Consider the following 19,397-nt stretch of genomic DNA (forward strand, 5'->3'; position numbering starts at 1 on the left):
TGGCCCTCGCTAGCTGAGGCCAAGCCTTGAGAGCATTGAATATCGCTCTCAGTTCCAGAATATTTATCGGTAGAAGAGATTCTTCCCGAGACCAAAGACCCTGAGCTTTCAGGGATCCCCAGACCGCGCCCCAGCCCGTCAGACTGGCGTCGGTCGTGACAATGACCCACTCTGGTCTGCGGAATGTCATCCCTCGTGACAGGTTGTCCAGGGACAGCCACCAACGGAGTGAGTCTCTGGTCCTCTGATTTACTTGTATCTTCGGAGACAAGTCTGTATAGTCCCCATTCCACTGACTGAGCATGCACAGTTGTAATGGTCTTAGATGAATGCGTGCAAAAGGAACTATGTCCATTGCCGCTACCATCAACCCGATCACTTCCATGCACTGAGCTATGGAAGGAAGAGGAACGGAATGGAGTATCCGACAAGAGTCTAGAAGTTTTGTTTTTCTGGCCTCTGTCAGAAAAATCCTCATTTCTAAGGAGTCTATTATTGTTCCCAAGAAGGGAACCCTTGTTGACGGAGATAGAGAACTCTTTTCCACGTTCACTTTCCATCCGTGAGATCTGAGAAAGGCCAGGACAATGTCCGTGTGAGCCTTTGCTTGAGGAAGGGACGACGCTTGAATCAAAATGTCGTCCAAGTAAGGTACTACAGCAATGCCCCTTGGTCTTAGCACAGCTAGAAGGGACCCTAGTACCTTTGTGAAAATCCTTGGAGCAGTGGCTAATCCGAAAGGAAGCGCCACGAACTGGTAATGTTTGTCCAGGAATGCGAACCTCAGGAACCGATGATGTTCCTTGTGGATAGGAATATGTAGATACGCATCCTTTAAATCCACCGTGGTCATGAATTGACCTTCCTGGATGGAAGGAAGAATAGTTCGAATGGTTTCCATCTTGAACGATGGAACCTTGAGAAACTTGTTTAAGATCTTGAGATCTAAGATTGGTCTGAACGTTCCCTCTCTTTTGGGAACTATAAACAGATTGGAGTAGAACCCCATCCCTTGTTCTCTTAATGGAACGGGATGAATCACTCCCATTTTTAACAGGTCTTCTACACAATGTAAGAATGCCTGTCTTTTTATGTGGTCTGAAGACAACTGAGACCTGTGGAACCTCCCCCTTGGGGGAAGTCCCTTGAATTCCAGAAGATAACCTTGGGAGACTATTTCTAGCGCCCAAGGATCCAGAACATCTCTTGCCCAAGCCTGAGCGAAGAGAGAGAGTCTGCCCCCCACCAGATCCGGTCCCGGATCGGGGGCCAACATTTCATGCTGTCTTGGTAGCAGTGGCAGGTTTCTTGGCCTGCTTTCCCTTGTTCCAGCCTTGCATTGGTCTCCAAGCTGGCTTGGCTTGAGAAGTATTACCCTCTTGCTTAGAGGACGTAGCACTTTGGGCTGGTCCATTTCTACGAAAGGGACGAAAATTAGGTTTATTTTTTGCCTTGAAAGGCCGATCCTGAGGAAGGGCGTGGCCCTTACCCCCAGTGATATCCGAGATAATCTCTTTCAAGTCAGGGCCAAACAGCGTTTTCCCCTTGAAAGGAATGTTAAGTAGCTTGTTCTTGGAAGACGCATCAGCCGACCAAGATTTCAACCAAAGCGCTCTGCGCGCCACAATAGCAAACCCAGAATTCTTAGCCGCTAACCTAGCCAATTGCAAAGTGGCGTCTAGGGTGAAAGAATTAGCCAATTTGAGAGCATTGATTCTGTCCATAATCTCCTCATAAGGAGGAGAATCACTGTCGACCGCCTTTATCAGCTCATCGAACCAGAAACATGCGGCTGTAGCGACAGGGACAATGCATGAAATTGGTTGTAGAAGGTAACCCTGCTGAACAAACATCTTTTTAAGCAAACCTTCTAATTTTTTATCCATAGGATCTTTGAAAGCACAACTATCCTCTATGGGTATAGTGGTGCGTTTGTTTAAAGTGGAAACCGCTCCCTCGACCTTGGGGACTGTCTGCCATAAGTCCTTTCTGGGGTCGACCATAGGAAACAATTTTTTAAATATGGGGGGAGGGACGAAAGGAATACCGGGCCTTTCCCATTCTTTATTAACAATGTCCGTCACCCGCTTGGGTATAGGAAAAGCTTCTGGGAGCCCCGGCACCTCTAGGAACTTGTCCATTTTACATAGTTTCTCTGGGATGACCAACTTGTCACAATCATCCAGAGTGGATAATACCTCCTTAAGCAGAATGCGGAGATGTTCCAACTTAAATTTAAATGCAATCACATCAGGTTCAGCTTGTTGAGAAATGTTCCCTGAATCAGTAATTTCTCCCTCAGACAAAACCTCCCTGGCCCCATCAGACTGAGTTAGGGGCCCTTCAGAAATATTAATATCAGCGTCGTCATGCTCTTCAGTATCTAAAACAGAGCAGTCGCGCTTACGCTGATAAGTGTTCATTTTGGCTAAAATGTTTTTGACAGAATTATCCATTACAGCCGTTAATTGTTGCATAGTAAGGAGTATTGGCGCGCTAGATGTACTAGGGGCCTCCTGAGTGGGCAAGACTCGTGTAGACGAAGGAGGGAATGATGCAGTACCATGCTTACTCCCCTCACTTGAGGAATCATCTTGGGCATCATTGTCATTGTCACATAAATCACATTTATTTAAATGAATAGGAATTCTGGCTTCCCCACATTCAGAACACAGTCTATCTGGTAGTTCAGACATGTTAAACAGGCATAAACTTGATAACAAGTACAAAAAACGTTTTAAAATAAAACCGTTACTGTCACTTTAAATTTTAAACTGAACACACTTTATTACTGCAAATGCGAAAAAACATGAAGGAATTGTTCAAAATTTACCAAATTTTCACCACAGTGTCTTAAAGCCTTAAAAGTATTGCACACCAAATTTGGAAGCTTTAACCCTTAAAATAACGGAACCGGAGCCGTTTTGAACTTTAACCCCTTTACAGTCCCTGGTATCTGCTTTGCTGAGACCCAACCAAGCCCCAAGGGGAATACGATACCAAATGACGCCTTCAGAAAGTCTTTTCTAAGTATCAGAGCTCCTCTCACATGCGACTGCATGCCATGCCTCTCAAAAATAAGTGCGCAACACCGGCGCGAAAATGAGGCTCTGCCTATGCTTTGGGAAAGCCCCTAAAGAATAAGGTGTCTAAAACAGTGCCTGCCGATATTATTATATCAAAATACCCAGATAAAATGATTCCTCAAGGCTAAATATGTGTTAATAATCAATCGATTTAGCCCAAAAAAAGTCTACAGTCTTAATAAGCCCTTTTTGAAGCCCTTATTTACAATCGTAATAAACATGGCTTACCGGATCCCAGAGGGAAAATGACAGCTTCCAGCATTACATCGTCTTGTTAGAATGTGTCATACCTCAAGCAGCAAGAGACTGCTCACTGTTCCCCCAACTGAAGTTAATTGCTCTCAACAGTCCTGTGTGGAACAGCCATGGATTTTAGTGACGGTTGCTAAAATCATTTTCCTCATACAAACAGAAATCTTCATCTCTTTTCTGTTTCTGAGTAAATAGTACATACCAGCACTATTTCAAAATAACAAACTCTTGATTGAATAATAAAAACTACAGTTAAACACTAAAAAACTCTAAGCCATCTCCGTGGAGATGTTGCCTGTACAACGGCAAAGAGAATGACTGGGGTAGGCGGAGCCTAGGAGGGATCATGTGACCAGCTTTGCTGGGCTCTTTGCCATTTCCTGTTGGGGAAGAGAATATCCCACAAGTAAGGATGACGCCGTGGACCGGACACACCTATGTTGGAGAAATAATGACAGCGGAGACAAGATCTATGCCGCTACAACTGACATTGCCCCCGGTCCGTGAGTACTCTAATTGTGTGCAAATAGGAGTGGCCGATATCACACTCTGGCCATATTGTGATAGCATGCTATGTGGTAAGAGCGACAACCATTTTTTATATAAGCCGGGCTTAGTGTCAACACAGCTTCTTACAGCAGGACTGATGTCGGAGTTCATACTCCTGCGCTATACTCTGGCTTATCTGACTGCCCGCTTCAAGCTCAAGCTTTGGGCACTATCTTGCAGGCTACCAGACAGATTTAACGCCTCTGGAGTGGGTTAACTGTTACACACACGGTAACATATTGGAACGTTATGGAACTGAAATCTCCCCTGCTACTGTTTCCTTCTATTTCTGTGGATTGTACACCAGACCAGCTCCAATCTCTTTATACAGATTAACCCAATATGTTGTTATAGTTCTTTATGCTACATACTCCAACTTCTTTATTGCGTGCTTCAGTTAGTATGTTATGACTGTACAATAGGTTTTCTTGTCTCATCATCTGAGTATATACCAGGACAGTTCAAGTACAGCTAAAGTTGCCAGTGTGTCTGTTTTAACTCCTTGTTCGACGTTTAGGTGGCCCCCTGCTGACTTTAGGTCATGATGTATGCATCTTCCATGCCCTGTTAATTCTTAGAAATGTTTATGCTGTTATGCCCTTAGGAGCACTTTCATCCTCAATATATACATTTCCCATTTGCTGCCTACTAACCATATTCCTGCTGAGGTCATATCTGTTTAAATACTATATATTTAACTGCATGTTGCAACGAACCAACGGTTCATATAACTATTTTGTATATGTACAATTACAGTTCATAATATGTTGTTTTACATATGTGATAGACTAAAGCATGCATGAATTTTGATGACTGCCATCTGTCCTATATGCTAATGAACAGTAATATGTTTTTTCTATCTTTAGCCAATATTGTCTAGTTTGACGCCTTGCAATATAAATGTCTGCTTTTGATTTATGCTAATTCTCTCTAAGCTAACCGTTAGCTCTATTTGAAATTCTATGCAAGAAGGCTGAAATCATTTAACAGGGTCATATCTATAGTTAAACCTTTCATTTTATAATATTAATCTTTGACAATGCTGAGTTGGATGCCCTGCACTGAATAACATAATTTATGCTTACCTGATAAATTCCTTTCTTCTGTTGTGTGATCAGTCCACGGGTCATCATTACTTCTGGGATATAACTCCTCCCCAACAGGAAATGCAAGAGGATTCACCCAGCAGAGCTGCATATAGCTCCTCCCCTCTACGTCAGTCCCAGTCATTCGACCAAGAATCAACGAGAAAGGAGTAACCAAGGGTGAAGTGGTGACTGGAGTATAATTTTAAAAAATATTTACCTGCCTTAAAAACAGGGCGGGCCGTGGACTGATCACACAACAGAAGAAAGGAATTTATCAGGTAAGCATAAATTATGTTTTCTTCTGTTATGTGTGATCAGTCCACGGGTCATCATTACTTCTGGGATACCAATACCAAAGCAAAAGTACACGGATGACGGGAGGGATAGGCAGGCTCATTATACAGAAGGAACCACTGCCTGAAGAACCTTTCTCCCAAAAATAGCCTCCGAAGAAGCAAAAGTATCAAATTTGTAAAATTTGGAAAAAGTATGAAGCGAAGACCAAGTTGCAGCCTTGCAAATCTGCTCAACAGAGGCCTCATTCTTAAAGGCCCAAGTGGAAGCCACAGCTCTAGTGGAGTGGGCTGTAATTCTTTCAGGAGGCTGCTGTCCAGCAGTCTCATAGGCTAAACGTATTATGCTACGAAGCCAAAAAGAGAGAGAGGTAGCAGAAGCTTTTTGACCTCTCCTCTGTCCAGAATAAACGACAAACAGGGAAGAAGTTTGACGAAACTCTTTAGTTGCCTGCAAGTAGAACTTGAGGGCACGAACTACATCCAGATTGTGTAGAAGACGTTCCTTCTTTGAAGAAGGATTTGGACACAAGGATGGAACAACAATCTCTTGATTGATATTCCTGTTAGTAACTACCTTAGGTAAGAACCCAGGTTTAGTACGCAGAACTACCTTGTCTGAGTGAAAAATCAGATAAGGAGAATCACAATGTAATGCTGATAACTCAGAGACTCTTCGAGCCGAGGAAATAGCCATTAAAAACAGAACTTTCCAAGATAACAATTTTATATCAATGGAATGAAGGGGTTCAAACGGAACACCCTGTAAAACGTTAAGAACTAAGTTTAAACTCCATGGTGGAGCAACAGCTTTAAACACAGGCTTGATCCTAGCTAAAGCCTGACAAAAGGCCTGGACGTCTGGATTTTCTGACAGACGCCTGTGTAACAAGATGGACAGAGCTGAAATCTGTCCCTTTAATGAACTAGCCGATAAACCCTTTTCTAAGCCCTCTTGTAGAAAGGACAAGATCCTAGAGATCCTAACCTTACTCCAGGAGTAACGTTTGGATTCACACCAGTATAGGTATTTACGCCATATTTTATGGTAAATCTTTCTGGTAACAGGCTTCCTAGCCTGTATCAGGGTATCAATAACCGACTCAGAAAAACCACGTTTTGATAAAATCAAGCGTTCAATTTCCAAGCAGTCAGCTTCAGAGAAGTTAGATTTTGATGTTTGAACGGACCCTGTATCAGAAGGTCCTGTCTTAGAGGTAGAGACCAAGGCGGACAGGATGACATGTCCACTAGATCTGCATACCAAGTCCTGCGTGGCCATGCAGGTGCTATTAGAATCACTGATGCTCTCTCCTGTTTGATTTTGGCAATCAATCGAGGAAGCAGCGGGAAGGGTGGAAACACATAAGCCATCCCGAAGTTCCAAGGTGCTGTCAAAGCATCTATCAGAACCGCTCCCGGATCCCTGGATCTGGACCCGTAGTGAGGAAGTTTGGCGTTCTGGCGAGACGCCATGAGATCTATCTCTGGTTTGCCCCAACGTCGAAGTATTTGGGCAAAGACCTCCGGATGAAGTTCCCACTCCCCCGGATGAAAAGTCTGGCGACTCAAGAAATCCGCCTCCCAGTTCTCCACTCCCGGGATGTGGATTGCTGACAGGTGGCAAGAGTGAGACTCTGCCCATCGAATAAAGATGAAAGGCTGACTGGATCTTGCCGGGATCAAACTTGCAACCCTTGGGTTGCCACAGATCTCTGTAATAGTGCATTAGCACGATGAGCTATCTGTCTAGCTTATAGCTACTGACGGGTGTTGAATGGAATGAAGGACACGGCATGCATCTTGAAGTTTTGTTAACCTGTCCTCTGTCAGGTAAATCTTCATTTCTACAGAATCTATAAGAGTCCCCAAGAATGGAACTCTTGTGAGAGGAAAAAGAGAACTCTTCTTTTCGTTCACTTTCCATCCATGCGACCTTAGAAATGCCAGAACTAACTCTGTATGAGACTTGGCAGTTTGAAAGCTTGAAGCTTGTATTAGAATGTCGTCTAGATACGGAGCTACCGAAATCCCTCGCGGTCTTAGTACCGCCAGGAGGGCACCTAGAATCTTTGTGAAGATTCTTGGGGCCGTAGCCAATCCGAATGGAAGAGCTACAAACTGGTAGTGCCTGTCTAGGAAGGCAAACCGTAGATACCGGTGATGATCTTTGTGGATCGGTATGTGAAGGTAAGCATCTTTTAAATCCACTGTGGTCATGTACTGACCCTTTTGGATCATGGGCAAGATTGTCCGAATAGTTTCCATTTTGAACGATGGAACTCTTAGGAATTTGTTTAGAATCTTTAAATCTAAGATTGGTCTGAAAGTTCCCTCTTTTTTGGGAACCACAAACAGGTTTGAGTAGAACCCTTGTCCTTGTTCCGACCGCGGAACCGGATGGATCACTCCCATTAATAACAGATCTTGTACACAGAGTAGAAACGCTTCTTTCTTTATCTGGTTTGTTGACAATCTTGACAGATGAAATCTCCCTCTTGGGGGAGATAATTTGAAGTCTAGAAGGTATCCCTGAGATATGATCTCTAGCGCCCAGGGATCCTGAACATCTCTTGCCCAGGCCTGGGCGAAGAGAGAAAGTCTGCCCCCCACTAGATCCGGTCCCGGATCGGGGGCTCTCGGTTCATGCTGTCTTTGGGGCAGCAGCAGGTTTCCTGGCCTGTTTGCCCTTGTTCCAGGACTGGTTGGGCTTCCAGCCTTGCCTGTAACGAGCAACAGCTCCTTCCTGTTTTGGTGCAGTGGAGGTTGATGCTGCTCCTGTTTTGAAATTCCGAAAGGGACGAAAATTAGACTGTCTAGCCTTAGCTTTGGCTTTGTCTTGAGGTAGGGCGTGGCCCTTACCTCCTGTAATGTCAGCGATAATTTCTTTCAAACCGGGCCCAAATAAGGACTGCCCCTTGAAAGGTATATTAAGTAATTTGGACTTAGAAGTAACATCAGCTGACCAGGATTTTAGCCACAGTGCCCTACGTGCCTGTATGGCGAATCCTGAGTTCTTAGCCGTAAGTTTGGTTAAATGTACTACGGCCTCCGAAATGAATGAATTAGCTAGTTTAAGGACTCTAAGCCTGTCCATAATGTCGTCTAGCGTAGATGAACTAAGGTTCTCTTCCAGAGACTCAATCCAAAATGCTGCCGCAGCCGTAATCGGCGCGATACATGCAAGGGGTTGCAAAATAAAACCTTGTTGAACAAACATTTTCTTAAGGTAACCCTCCAATTTTTTATCCATTGGATCTGAAAAGGCACAGCTATCCTCCACCGGGATAGTGGTACGCTTAGCTAGAGTAGAAACTGCTCCCTCCACCTTAGGGACCGTTTGCCATAAGTCCCGAGTGGTGGCGTCTATTGGAAACATCTTTCTAAATATTGGAGGGGGTGAGAACGGCACACCGGGTCTATCCCACTCCTTAGTAACAATTTCAGTTAATCTCTTAGGTATAGGAAAAACGTCAGTACTCGCCGGTACCGCAAAGTATTTATCCAACCTACATAGTTTCTCTGGTATTGCAACGGTGTTACAATCATTGAGAGCTGCTAAGACCTCCCCTAGTAATACACGGAGGTTCTCCAATTTAAATTTAAAATTTGAAATATCTGAATCCAATCTGTTTGGATCAGAACCGTCACCCACAGAATGAAGCTCTCCGTCCTCATGCTCTGCAAGCTGTGACGCAGTATCAGACATGGCCCTAGTATTGTCAGCGCACTCTGTTCTCACCCCAGAGTGATCACGCTTGCCTCTTAGTTCTGGTAATTTAGACAAAACTTCAGTCATAACAGTAGCCATATCTTGTAATGTTATCTGTAATGGCCGCCCAGATGTACTAGGCGCCATAATATCACGCACCTCCCGGGCGGGAGATGCAGGTACTGCCGCGTGAGGCGAGTTAGTCGGCATAACTCTCCCCTCGCAGATTGGTGAAATTTGTTCACATTGTACAGATTGACTTTTATTTAAAGTAGCATCAATACAGTTAGTACATAAATTTCTATTGGGCTCCACCTTGGCATTGGAACAAATGACACAGATATCCTCTGAGTCAGACATGTTTAACACACTAGCAATAACTTGCAACCTGGTTATAATCTTTTTTAGCAAAAACGTACTGTGCCTCAAAGAGGTACTTAAACGATTAAATGACAGTTGAGATAATGAACTGAGAACAGTTATAGCATCAACTTTAAAACAACACAACTTTTAGCAAAGGTTTTGTTCCCATTAGTAAGATAACATAACTAAATTTGACATAAAAATTATTGAGTAACGTCTTTATCCACAGTCAATATAAAAAATTCTCACAGCTCTGCTGAGAGAATGTACCTCCCTTCAAGAAGTTTGAAGACCCCTGAGATCTGTCAGAGATGAACCGGATCATGCAGGAAAAATAATAATAGCTGACTGGAAATTGTTGATGCGTAGCAAAGAGCGCCAAAAACGGCCCCTCCCTCTCACACACAGCAGTGAAGAGAAACGAAACTGTCACAATTCAAAATAAACTACTGCCAAGTGGAAAATAAAGCCCAAACATTTATTTACTCAGTACCTCAGCAATGTAAACGATTCTACATTCCAGCAAAAACGTTTAACATGATATAATACTTATTAAAAAGATTAGTGACCTTTAACAGAGTAGTTCCGGTGAAGTACCATTCCCAGAATACTGAAGTGTATACATACATGTCATTATAACGGTATAGCAGGATTTTCTCATCAATTCCATTCAGAAAATAAAAACTGCTACATACCTCAATGCAGATTCATCTGCCCCTGTCCCCTGATCTGAAGCTTTTACCTCCCTCAGATGGCCGAGAACAGCAATATGATCTTAACTACTCCGGTTAAAATCATAGTAAAAACTCTGGTAGATTCTTCCTCAAAGTCTGCCAGAGAAGTAATAACACGCTCCGGTGCTATTATAAAATAACAAACTTTTGATTGAAGTCATAAAAACTAAGTATAATCACCATAGTCCTCTCACACATCCTATCTAGTCGTTGGGTGCAAGAGAATGACTGGGACTGACGTAGAGGGGAGGAGCTATATGCAGCTCTGCTGGGTGAATCCTCTTGCATTTCCTGTTGGGGAGGAGTTATATCCCAGAAGTAATGATGACCCGTGGACTGATCACACATAACAGAAGAAATATTAGATATCTATTCCTACCTGTTAGAATTCTAACCGGTTAATATTTAACCTTATGCTGTTATTGCTATGTATTGTAATTTTTACATGACACCTACTAGAAGGACTCAAGCATATATCATTCTTTGTTCCTTGTTGGCTTTTCTGTCTTATGCAGGATCTGTTTTCTTACCAGAACGCCACTCTATATACCTTTAATAATCTATTACATGCTCTTTAGCAGGCCACACAAGAGCATGTTTATTCACCAAACATATAGGTATTCTGTTGGATCATCTAAGGCTCTATTCAGTCAACTTGCCCTGGGTCTCTCACCCTTAATTGTCCGCTTTGTCTATAGAGGGTATAAAATCTTCAGATAAGGTTAGTTTGCCTAACTCATATTCTCAGCATGGCCTAGCAACCACCCTAGCTTCTGCTGTAGTGTAGTACTCCGCTACGGATTGGGATTAACACTTTGAGGTGCCTCGACTACTTGCTGAATTTAATGTTTTTATGGGGTTTGGCAGTATTTTTACTATTACTAATTCTAATATATGCCTGTGTAGCGGGGTATACCTATCTCCTAATAATACCCACTAAATAATTTACAAACAGATCTACTTTTTAGTTATATGCATTATGATATTATAATTAACAGAATAGCCTTATGTCACTATCTAACTATTCTACCTAGAGTTAAGATGCCACTGCGCCCCACTACCCACTCTTAAATAGACAAATTTCCCAAGACATATCTAATTTATCTTTTCAGCAATCTAGCTGCCTGGCCTACGGTCTCTATGTTTGTGCTCTCTAGGGCCCCCTCCTGGTAACCTTATGCTACTTACACATATATATGGCTCCGTCCTCCCACCCCCTTTACCTATACATATAGCGGTGCTTACCCGCTGAATATCCCCCTCCCTTTATATATCTCGGCCCAAGAGTGGCTGATACTTATATTAAACCTCCACAGGCTGATATTTTGGTCTTTGATAATATTTTACTAGAATGTGGAGTTCATACGCTGATATTATAAAATGAAGTTCTATTTTTTTTTCTCGCCAAAGATATTGTCTATCTTCATAACCAGACTTGAAATGTATTTTATCTTGCTCCATATGCATATTATCTTCTCAATAATGCTTTTGTATAGACAATGTATTTTTTTTTCTTTTCTCTCTGTTATAACTTTTGCCTTAGGGCGAGTCTTTGTTTGGATGTTATATGCTTAAACTTCAATAAAAAAATAATTTAAAAAAAAAAAAAAAAAAAAAAAAAAAAAAAAAGAAAATATGACTGTGAAAGAAGAAAGCTGGTGGGTGGGGTTGCTATTATACCAAAAACTAAATGGATCTAAGTCTCCATAAGTGAGGTCTTAGGCAGTCAACTATTTAGCCTAACACTAGGGCTTCCTATGCTGACAAGTCATACGATTAAATGCTTATAAATAATACTCCTTAGTAACCTCCTTGATAACACCACCTGCACTCTTCTGTAATAGTCTGATGGGTTGCTTGAACTTCAATCCTTTTCAGTGTTGTTAAGCATGGGAAAGGACTAGTGAGGCTTTACAATTGCCATAACCTGAAGTATGTTTGCAGCATTTTTTTCCAGCACACTGCATTGAAAAAGTATCTTGGGGCTACATAGCAATTGCATATATCATTATTATGTAATCTTACTATAAAGAGACACCCTAAATTATGTTTTAGATCCTAGATCAAAAGGAAAGAAAGGTTGTTAAACACGAGTTAATGTACATTGTTTAAAAAGAAAATATACCCAATTTCCCACACATTAAACTAATGTAAAGGGAAGCTCACCACTGCCATATGGGAATGAAGGTGCAGACCGTCCATCGTAGCCTGAAGAGTGACCACTAGAAGCAAATAATTGTATATAAGATTATTCTTGGAATGTACATATTAGTAACTGGTATTAAACTCCAGTATTTATCAACATACATATTTTATAACCGTCCAGGTCTACTACAGAGAATTTAATGGACACAAGAAGTTTACTACAGCCAAACAAATGAAAATGTAAAACATTCAATTCTGCATGCTATTCTCTAGGAAAAAGATACAATTACCTGTTTTATTTTTTATTATGCCAAGAAAATCAGCAATATGCTATAATAAGGGACATTATACACTAGATTTTTCTTTGCATAAATGTTTTGTAGATGATCCATTTATATAGCCAGTACAGTTTTTTTTTTAAATGTATAGTTTTGCTTATTTTTAAATAACATTGCACTGATTTTCCGACTCCTAACCAAGCCCCAAAGTTTTAGGAGAATACCGACATATACCTACTTCAGCTTGCTTCTGTTTGTGCAAAGAGTCTTTTCATATGCAGAGGAAGGGGGAGTGTCTATAGAAACTTTTTCAGTGGGTGTTTCAGCTAACCCTTTCAACAGAGCTAAACTGGGAGCTTCTAAGTAAGTCTTTAATTAATAATATGCACAGATACTGATCTACAAATCCAGTATAAAACCTTTTATAGTAGTGTCTATTACATGCAGTTAAATGAAAATTGGTGTATACTGTCCCTTTAAGTGTTTTTCCTGTAAACAAAGTATATCCCATGTTGGTCTGTAAAGCCACACACAAACACTTAATAAAAATATTTACCTTGCTGAAAATTCTACAATGTATATAGAGAAAACTCGTTAAAGTAACATAAGTTATGGAAGCACCCTGTATTTTTATTTTTTTAAGATTTAGAAGCTATCTCCGATAAAAAAAAAATAAGAATACACAAAAGGGGTTGACAATCAACAGCAACAGGTATAGAATCAAGTACAAAGTAGCCAGCCACACAGAGCATATGATTTTAAATTGCTTTCTAATTTACTTCTATCATCAAATTTGCTTAGTTGGAAAGAAATCTAGGTAATGCATCTAGAGCACTGCATGGCAGGAAATGCTGCCATCTAGCGCTCTTGCAAATGGATGACATTCTTGCAAAACTGCTGCCACATAGTGCTCCAGAAATGGGCCGGCTCCTAAGCATACATCCATGCTTTTCAACAAAACCAACAGAATGAAGAAAATTGGTAACAGAAGTAAATTAGAAAGTGGCTTAAAATGGAATGCTCTATCTGAATCATGAAAGAATTTTGGTTTCATATAGCTTTCATAAAAGTGCAGGAAAATAAAATGAGCTGCAGCTAAATAATTTAAATTAAAAAGTGTATGTATGTATGTGTGTGCGGCGTGCGCATGCATTCATGTATATATATATGTGTGTGTATTGTATATGTATCCTTGACAAAGCCAAGTGCTGTTTGGTGGAACGACGTGTGACATCCCACACAGGGTGGGGACTTTTAAAAACGGAGCTGGTAAACCGCTGAAATAACTGACATTGTGGGCTACCATGGTCTTTGTACGCGGATGGTTTTCATGTTGTTGTTTTTTTAACAAACACCCTATGAAATATACCCCAGTGGCTGTTAAAACACCCTTTAATAAAAAATATTTGTGAAAAATCAAGGCATATCCACTTCTTTATTTCCAAGGAGGGAGATTAATTAGAGCTGTTATAATCTGACTTTGGTCATAAGCTCAGAAATATTGTATTTCCAGTGTTGCAGTAATATCAATTTGCACCAACAGAACTTCACTATTTAATTTACTCTCTTGGAGGTTGAAAAAGTCTTCAAACAACATTTTCATCCAATTTGGGACTCACTTTTTAAATATCCTTTGATAGTGCATCATATCACATTTTTGTTACCGTATATTGTTTATGATTTACAAGTTATCTACTGTTTAACAACTCTAGTTTTCATTAAGTCAAAATCTTATCAATTAGCCCTAAATGTTACTATAACTATATATATATATATATATATATATATATATATATATATATATATATATATATATATATATATATATATATATATATAAAATTTAGGTTTGTCTTTTCAATAAATTCTGATGACCTTAGTAGCTGTATACCTGATGAGGCATAATATACCACCAGTACCAGTACTATAAAAACAATTTAATACCCAAGAGATTAACAAGTAAATAAAAAAGAATTGCCTGCAGTACAGTTTAGAAAATCATATACACATAGGAGGGTGGTAAAATGTGAATGTGCTAAAACTTACTGAGCAAAATAACTCTGGATTTTGCCAGCTCTTCTACCTCTTTGTCAGCCAAAATGTTGTAGTACGGCTAATGTGGGTATGATAAACCTCCAATGTAAAGAACTATTTCTTTCCTATTTTTTTTATTATTACTTCCTGCTATTCCCAGAGCAACTGCATTCACCTTACTCAACATTTTTGATTAAGTTCTACTTCTCAAGTTGTGTTGTGCCAAGAAGTCTGCAGTTACACTGGCTCACAGAACAGTCTGGGCCAAGAAAAATGAAAGTTGCATGTAATGTTCACATTCTTCTGTAAAAACTCAGTTGTTTTAGAATATCAAAGAGCCATCAGTATGGTTTCAAAAGTCTATTTTCCATCAATGCGTATTAACATCTGTTTTTATGCTGCTGAGCTGGCAAGACAGGATTGTGGGTCTTGTTTAACCCACTGGATGACAAAGGACAAATGGAGGCAACCAAACCGCATAAAGGCGCAGTAAAGTCAAACAAACGTTCACGATTCAGATAGAGGGTGCAATTTTAAGCACCTTACTAATTTACTTTGATTATCAATTTTGCATAGTCCCTGTGGTATTCTTTGTTAAAGAGTAATCCTAGATGAGCTCAGGAGTGTGCATGTGTCTAGCCATCTGGCAGCAGTGTTTGCAAAAATGTTTAAAGCAAAGTTAAACATGATTGCAAACACTGTTTGCCAGATGGCTAAGGACACGTGCACGTTCCCGAGCTCACCTAAAGTTACTGCTTAACAAAGGATAACAAGAGAACTAAGCAAAATTGATTAACGTAAGTTAGAAAGTTGTTTAAAGTGCATGTTCTATCGATTCCATTTAAGTTTAATTCTGATTTTACTATCCCTTTAAAATCATAAAATGTAATTCTAAAAAAAAAAAATTGCTGTACATTAAAGGGACACTGAAGTCATAATTTGACATTCATTATTTAGACAGAGCATATAAATTTAAACAACCAATTTACTTTTATTTAATTTGCTTCCTTCTCTTGTTATCCTTTGCTGAAAGGTTTATCTAGGTAAGCTGAGGAGCAGCAAAAAACCTAGGTTCTAGCTGCTGATTGGTGGCTGCATATATATATATATATATATATATATATATATATATATATACACATACATATATACATATATATACATATATATACACATATATACATATAATTCATTAAGAGCTGCGCATCTTCACCTGTCTCACGATTCGATTCGATTACGATTATCATCGTAACGATTCGATACGATTCGATTCTACGATGCATCGCGATGCATCACGATTACTGCACTATTTCTGCCCAATTTTTAAATTTTTCAGAAAAAAAAATTCAAGAAGTCAAAGTATTGAAATAAACTCTTTTTTTATTTTATTAGCTCAAAAAAGGACACTCTTCCTGTGGCAAAGTCTGAACACAGCAGACAACAACAGTTTATAGAACAGTAAATACTAAATGGCAATTGTTGTATTGGTTTGGAAACAATATTATGGCATCAAACTGTAGTTACAGAGTACGTAGTGTAAAAAGTGCAGTGCTCACAGTGTACTTCTTCAGTAAAAGAAAATATTTAAATGTATATATTATATATTAGTAAGTAGTACACTATACACTTGTAAAGAAACATGAACAACAAATAAATGTCTAACCTATCTATGTTGGTTTTAATTTAATTTCTTTACTTACTTAGTAATAATAATATAATAGACATTAAATTAAAACCCAAATAGATAGGTTAAGCTTAAGTTACCACCATAATACCTTATTTGTGTGAAAATTGTCCTCAGAAAACAAAACATAAATCCCTTATAGGTACAAAATTACAGGTGCAGTCCACTGTGCCTTCATGACTGTCAATTTGTGGCAAACAAACATCACGTGAAGAATCTGGAACACAACACAAAAGCACAGAGTGTGCACACAACACACATGTGATTGTGACATATACAATTAGTTTACACAGTTACAGACTTACAATAGTACTAGAGACTGAGAGAGAGACATTTAAAACAAGTAGCATTGAACTGAACTACTATAACTACAGTTTCTTCTTGATGATTATATTATCTTTATGGGATCACAAATATAATTAGTTAGTTATTAGTTACTGTTAAAGCAGTACTACACACAACTGAATAGTGACTGAGTCTGTCACTGAACAGTACACAGCAGTCACACACAAACAAACAATACATAAAAAAGGACACAGACATCAAGGAGTAAATCATGGTGAAGAAAGGGTGGCACGCCACTCACCTGAGGTGTGTGTGCTTTATTTTTGTATTGTGCTGTTGTGTGTGGCACTGTGTGTGTGCTGTACTGTCTGTAGTGTACAGTATATTTGTGATCCAATAAAGATTTACTCAAGGTTTACTCAAGGCTTTTCCTTCCCCTATAGTGGGGTTTGGCTTCAGTCTCACTCTCTGCATAGTGCACTCATAGACAGTTAGACAGTCACACTCACTAGACACTCAGACACTAGAGACACAGTGGGACACACACACAAACAAAAACATTCAATGGCACCACAGTCAGCCACAGTCACACTCACACTCATAGACACTTAGACAGTGACACTGGGACAGACACACAATCACATACAAACAAAAAAATTCAAAGGCAGTTAATACACTCATCTCACACACACTCATAGAGAATGAGATACATACAAACTTTTCAAACTGGCACTCACTCACAGACACACTCACACACTCATAAAGAGACAGTTAGACACTGCAGTACACACATTGTTATTGTTAACTGGTTGGTTATATTCGGTTAACCCCTACAGATCTGCCTGGGAGTGGGTGGGATGGCATTTGGGATTGGGAATTGGGATCATAAACAAAAACATATGATATCTTTCTTAAAGGGTCTATTTAAAATAGACAATTTTTTAGTGTGAATGAATAATATTAATAATCCCTTATGCAGTGTGCACTATGCACTCACTGCATTGCAAACAATACAGGGGTGTGCTGTAACAATAGCACAACATCTACAAAACAGAGCACTTCCTGATTGGCAAACATCACAGTAACACTAGAAGTAGTAATAGACATTAAACAAGAAGTAGCATTGAACTACTAGATTTACTAACTTTGATTATCAATATCTTTATGGGATCACAAATATATTGTTACACAACACACACACAGTCACAGTCACACACAGTCAAACAATACCAAAAAAAACACACATAATAAAAAGAGTGAATCATGGTGAAGGGTGACACTGACTGACACGCACACATGAGGTGTGTGCAGTTGTGTGTTGTTTCTTTTGTATTGTGTGTGTGTGTGTGTGACTGTGACAGAGTGACGTGGTCGGTCGTGTCGTGTAGTGTACTAGTATATTTTGTGATCCAACAAAGATTTACTCAAGGTTTTAAGCTTCATTTTTCAAAAAGCTATAAGCTATATAACAGTAACAAATATAAAATAACTTAACAGTAGTCTGCACTGGGCAGTGGGGCACACAGCACTTTCTTCTGGATGTGCCAAAAAACATTAAATATTAATATTATAAACCTGAATCACTACTCAGAATTATGGAATATGTAGGTTTTTCTGTAAGAACACTAGTTGATCCACATGCTCTGGTTTGAGGGTGCTTCTTTTAGCCGTTACCACATCTCCTGCAGTGGAGAAAACCCGCTCTGCAGACACGCTTGTACCTGGGATACACAAGTATCGCTTTGACAAATGAGAGAGGAGGGGAAATATGACCTCATGTACATGCCACCATTTCAAAGGGTCTTCAGTGAGAGGCAGAGATGGGGCTTTACAATATTTCTCTATTTCCTCTTCAGCCTTGGCATAGGGGGTCTTGGGTTCTATTGTACCTTCAGTGTCAGTGAAAGACTGTCCCAGCAAAGTCATGAGAAGCGATGTGGACTTTCTTTTGGGAGGAGAAGGGTTATCCTCCTCGATGGCTGATTCTTCTTCCAGAGTTTCTTTTCCCTCAGGCAGTGGCACTTCATCCACGTTTGTCCTCCTAGATGTAACTGTACTAGTACACTCAATCTGTGTTTGAACAAAAGAATAGAAAAAATAGCATTCATTATTACCTCGAGCAGCCAGCCAGCTAATGCTATGTGTGTGCTCAGAGAGACAGTAATGCATAAATAAATGCATACAACAGCTCACATCTATTCAAGAAACATGATGCAATTAAAATTACCTCCAAGGATGCAGCCTCCTCAGTCACTCCTCTGTATATCTCCAATCTCTCCTCCTCTGTGAGAATAAAAGGCAGTCCCTTAAAACGAGGATCCAGGGCAGAGGCTGTATAAAGTATCTTCTTCTCTGCCTCACTGCTGTACCTCTTCAGGAGATCTGTTTTGATGGCATTCTTGATCTCATGGATCATGGGTGTGTCTCCCATGGTGTCTGTCATGTTCTGGAGCAGTTGTGCATTTAGAGGGGCAATGAGAGAAACAGTTGGATTGCGCTCTTCTGACATCAGTGTGGTTGCATCTTTCATTGGCTTTAATGCACTCACAGCATCCTCTGCATTTGACACATCTGTTTCGTTGAGAGTGCAGAGATCTGACTCACTTTTTCTGACTTCTGGAGACAACAATGTGGCACAGATTGCAGGTTGCTGTTCTAGGAACCTCTCGACCATGTCATATGAGCTGTTCCACCTTGTTGTCACATCAGTTATTAGCTTATGATTCTTCAGGCCAAGACATTTCTGTTTTTCTTTCAGACAGTGGTTTGCTGTAGTGCTGCGGTGAAAAAATGTTGATATTCGTCGCACTCTGCCTAAAAGCCTGGAGAGCGTGGCCACTTTCAGCGCCCGCTGGGATGCGAGATTCAGTGTATGGGCGAAGCATTTTACATGA

The 19,397-nt window shown here is 40.0% G+C and overlaps 1 protein-coding gene across 4 annotated transcripts in view; it reads right to left on the reverse strand.

Moving 5' to 3' along the window:
- The window catches only part of FIP1L1 (factor interacting with PAPOLA and CPSF1), a 259,017-nt gene that overhangs the window by 118,766 nt on the left and 120,854 nt on the right, over positions 1 to 19,397 (reverse strand). For all 4 annotated transcript variants that reach the window (XM_053703970.1, XM_053703971.1, XM_053703969.1 and 1 more), the window contains exon 14: positions 12,244 to 12,299. In XM_053703970.1, the coding sequence (XP_053559945.1) occupies positions 12,244 to 12,299 (56 nt within the window). The remainder of the gene's footprint in view (positions 1 to 12,243; positions 12,300 to 19,397) is intronic.

The sequence above is a fragment of the Bombina bombina genome, chromosome 2 (genome assembly GCF_027579735.1).
Source record: "Bombina bombina isolate aBomBom1 chromosome 2, aBomBom1.pri, whole genome shotgun sequence".
NCBI classification, from domain to species: Eukaryota; Metazoa; Chordata; class Amphibia; order Anura; family Bombinatoridae; genus Bombina; species Bombina bombina.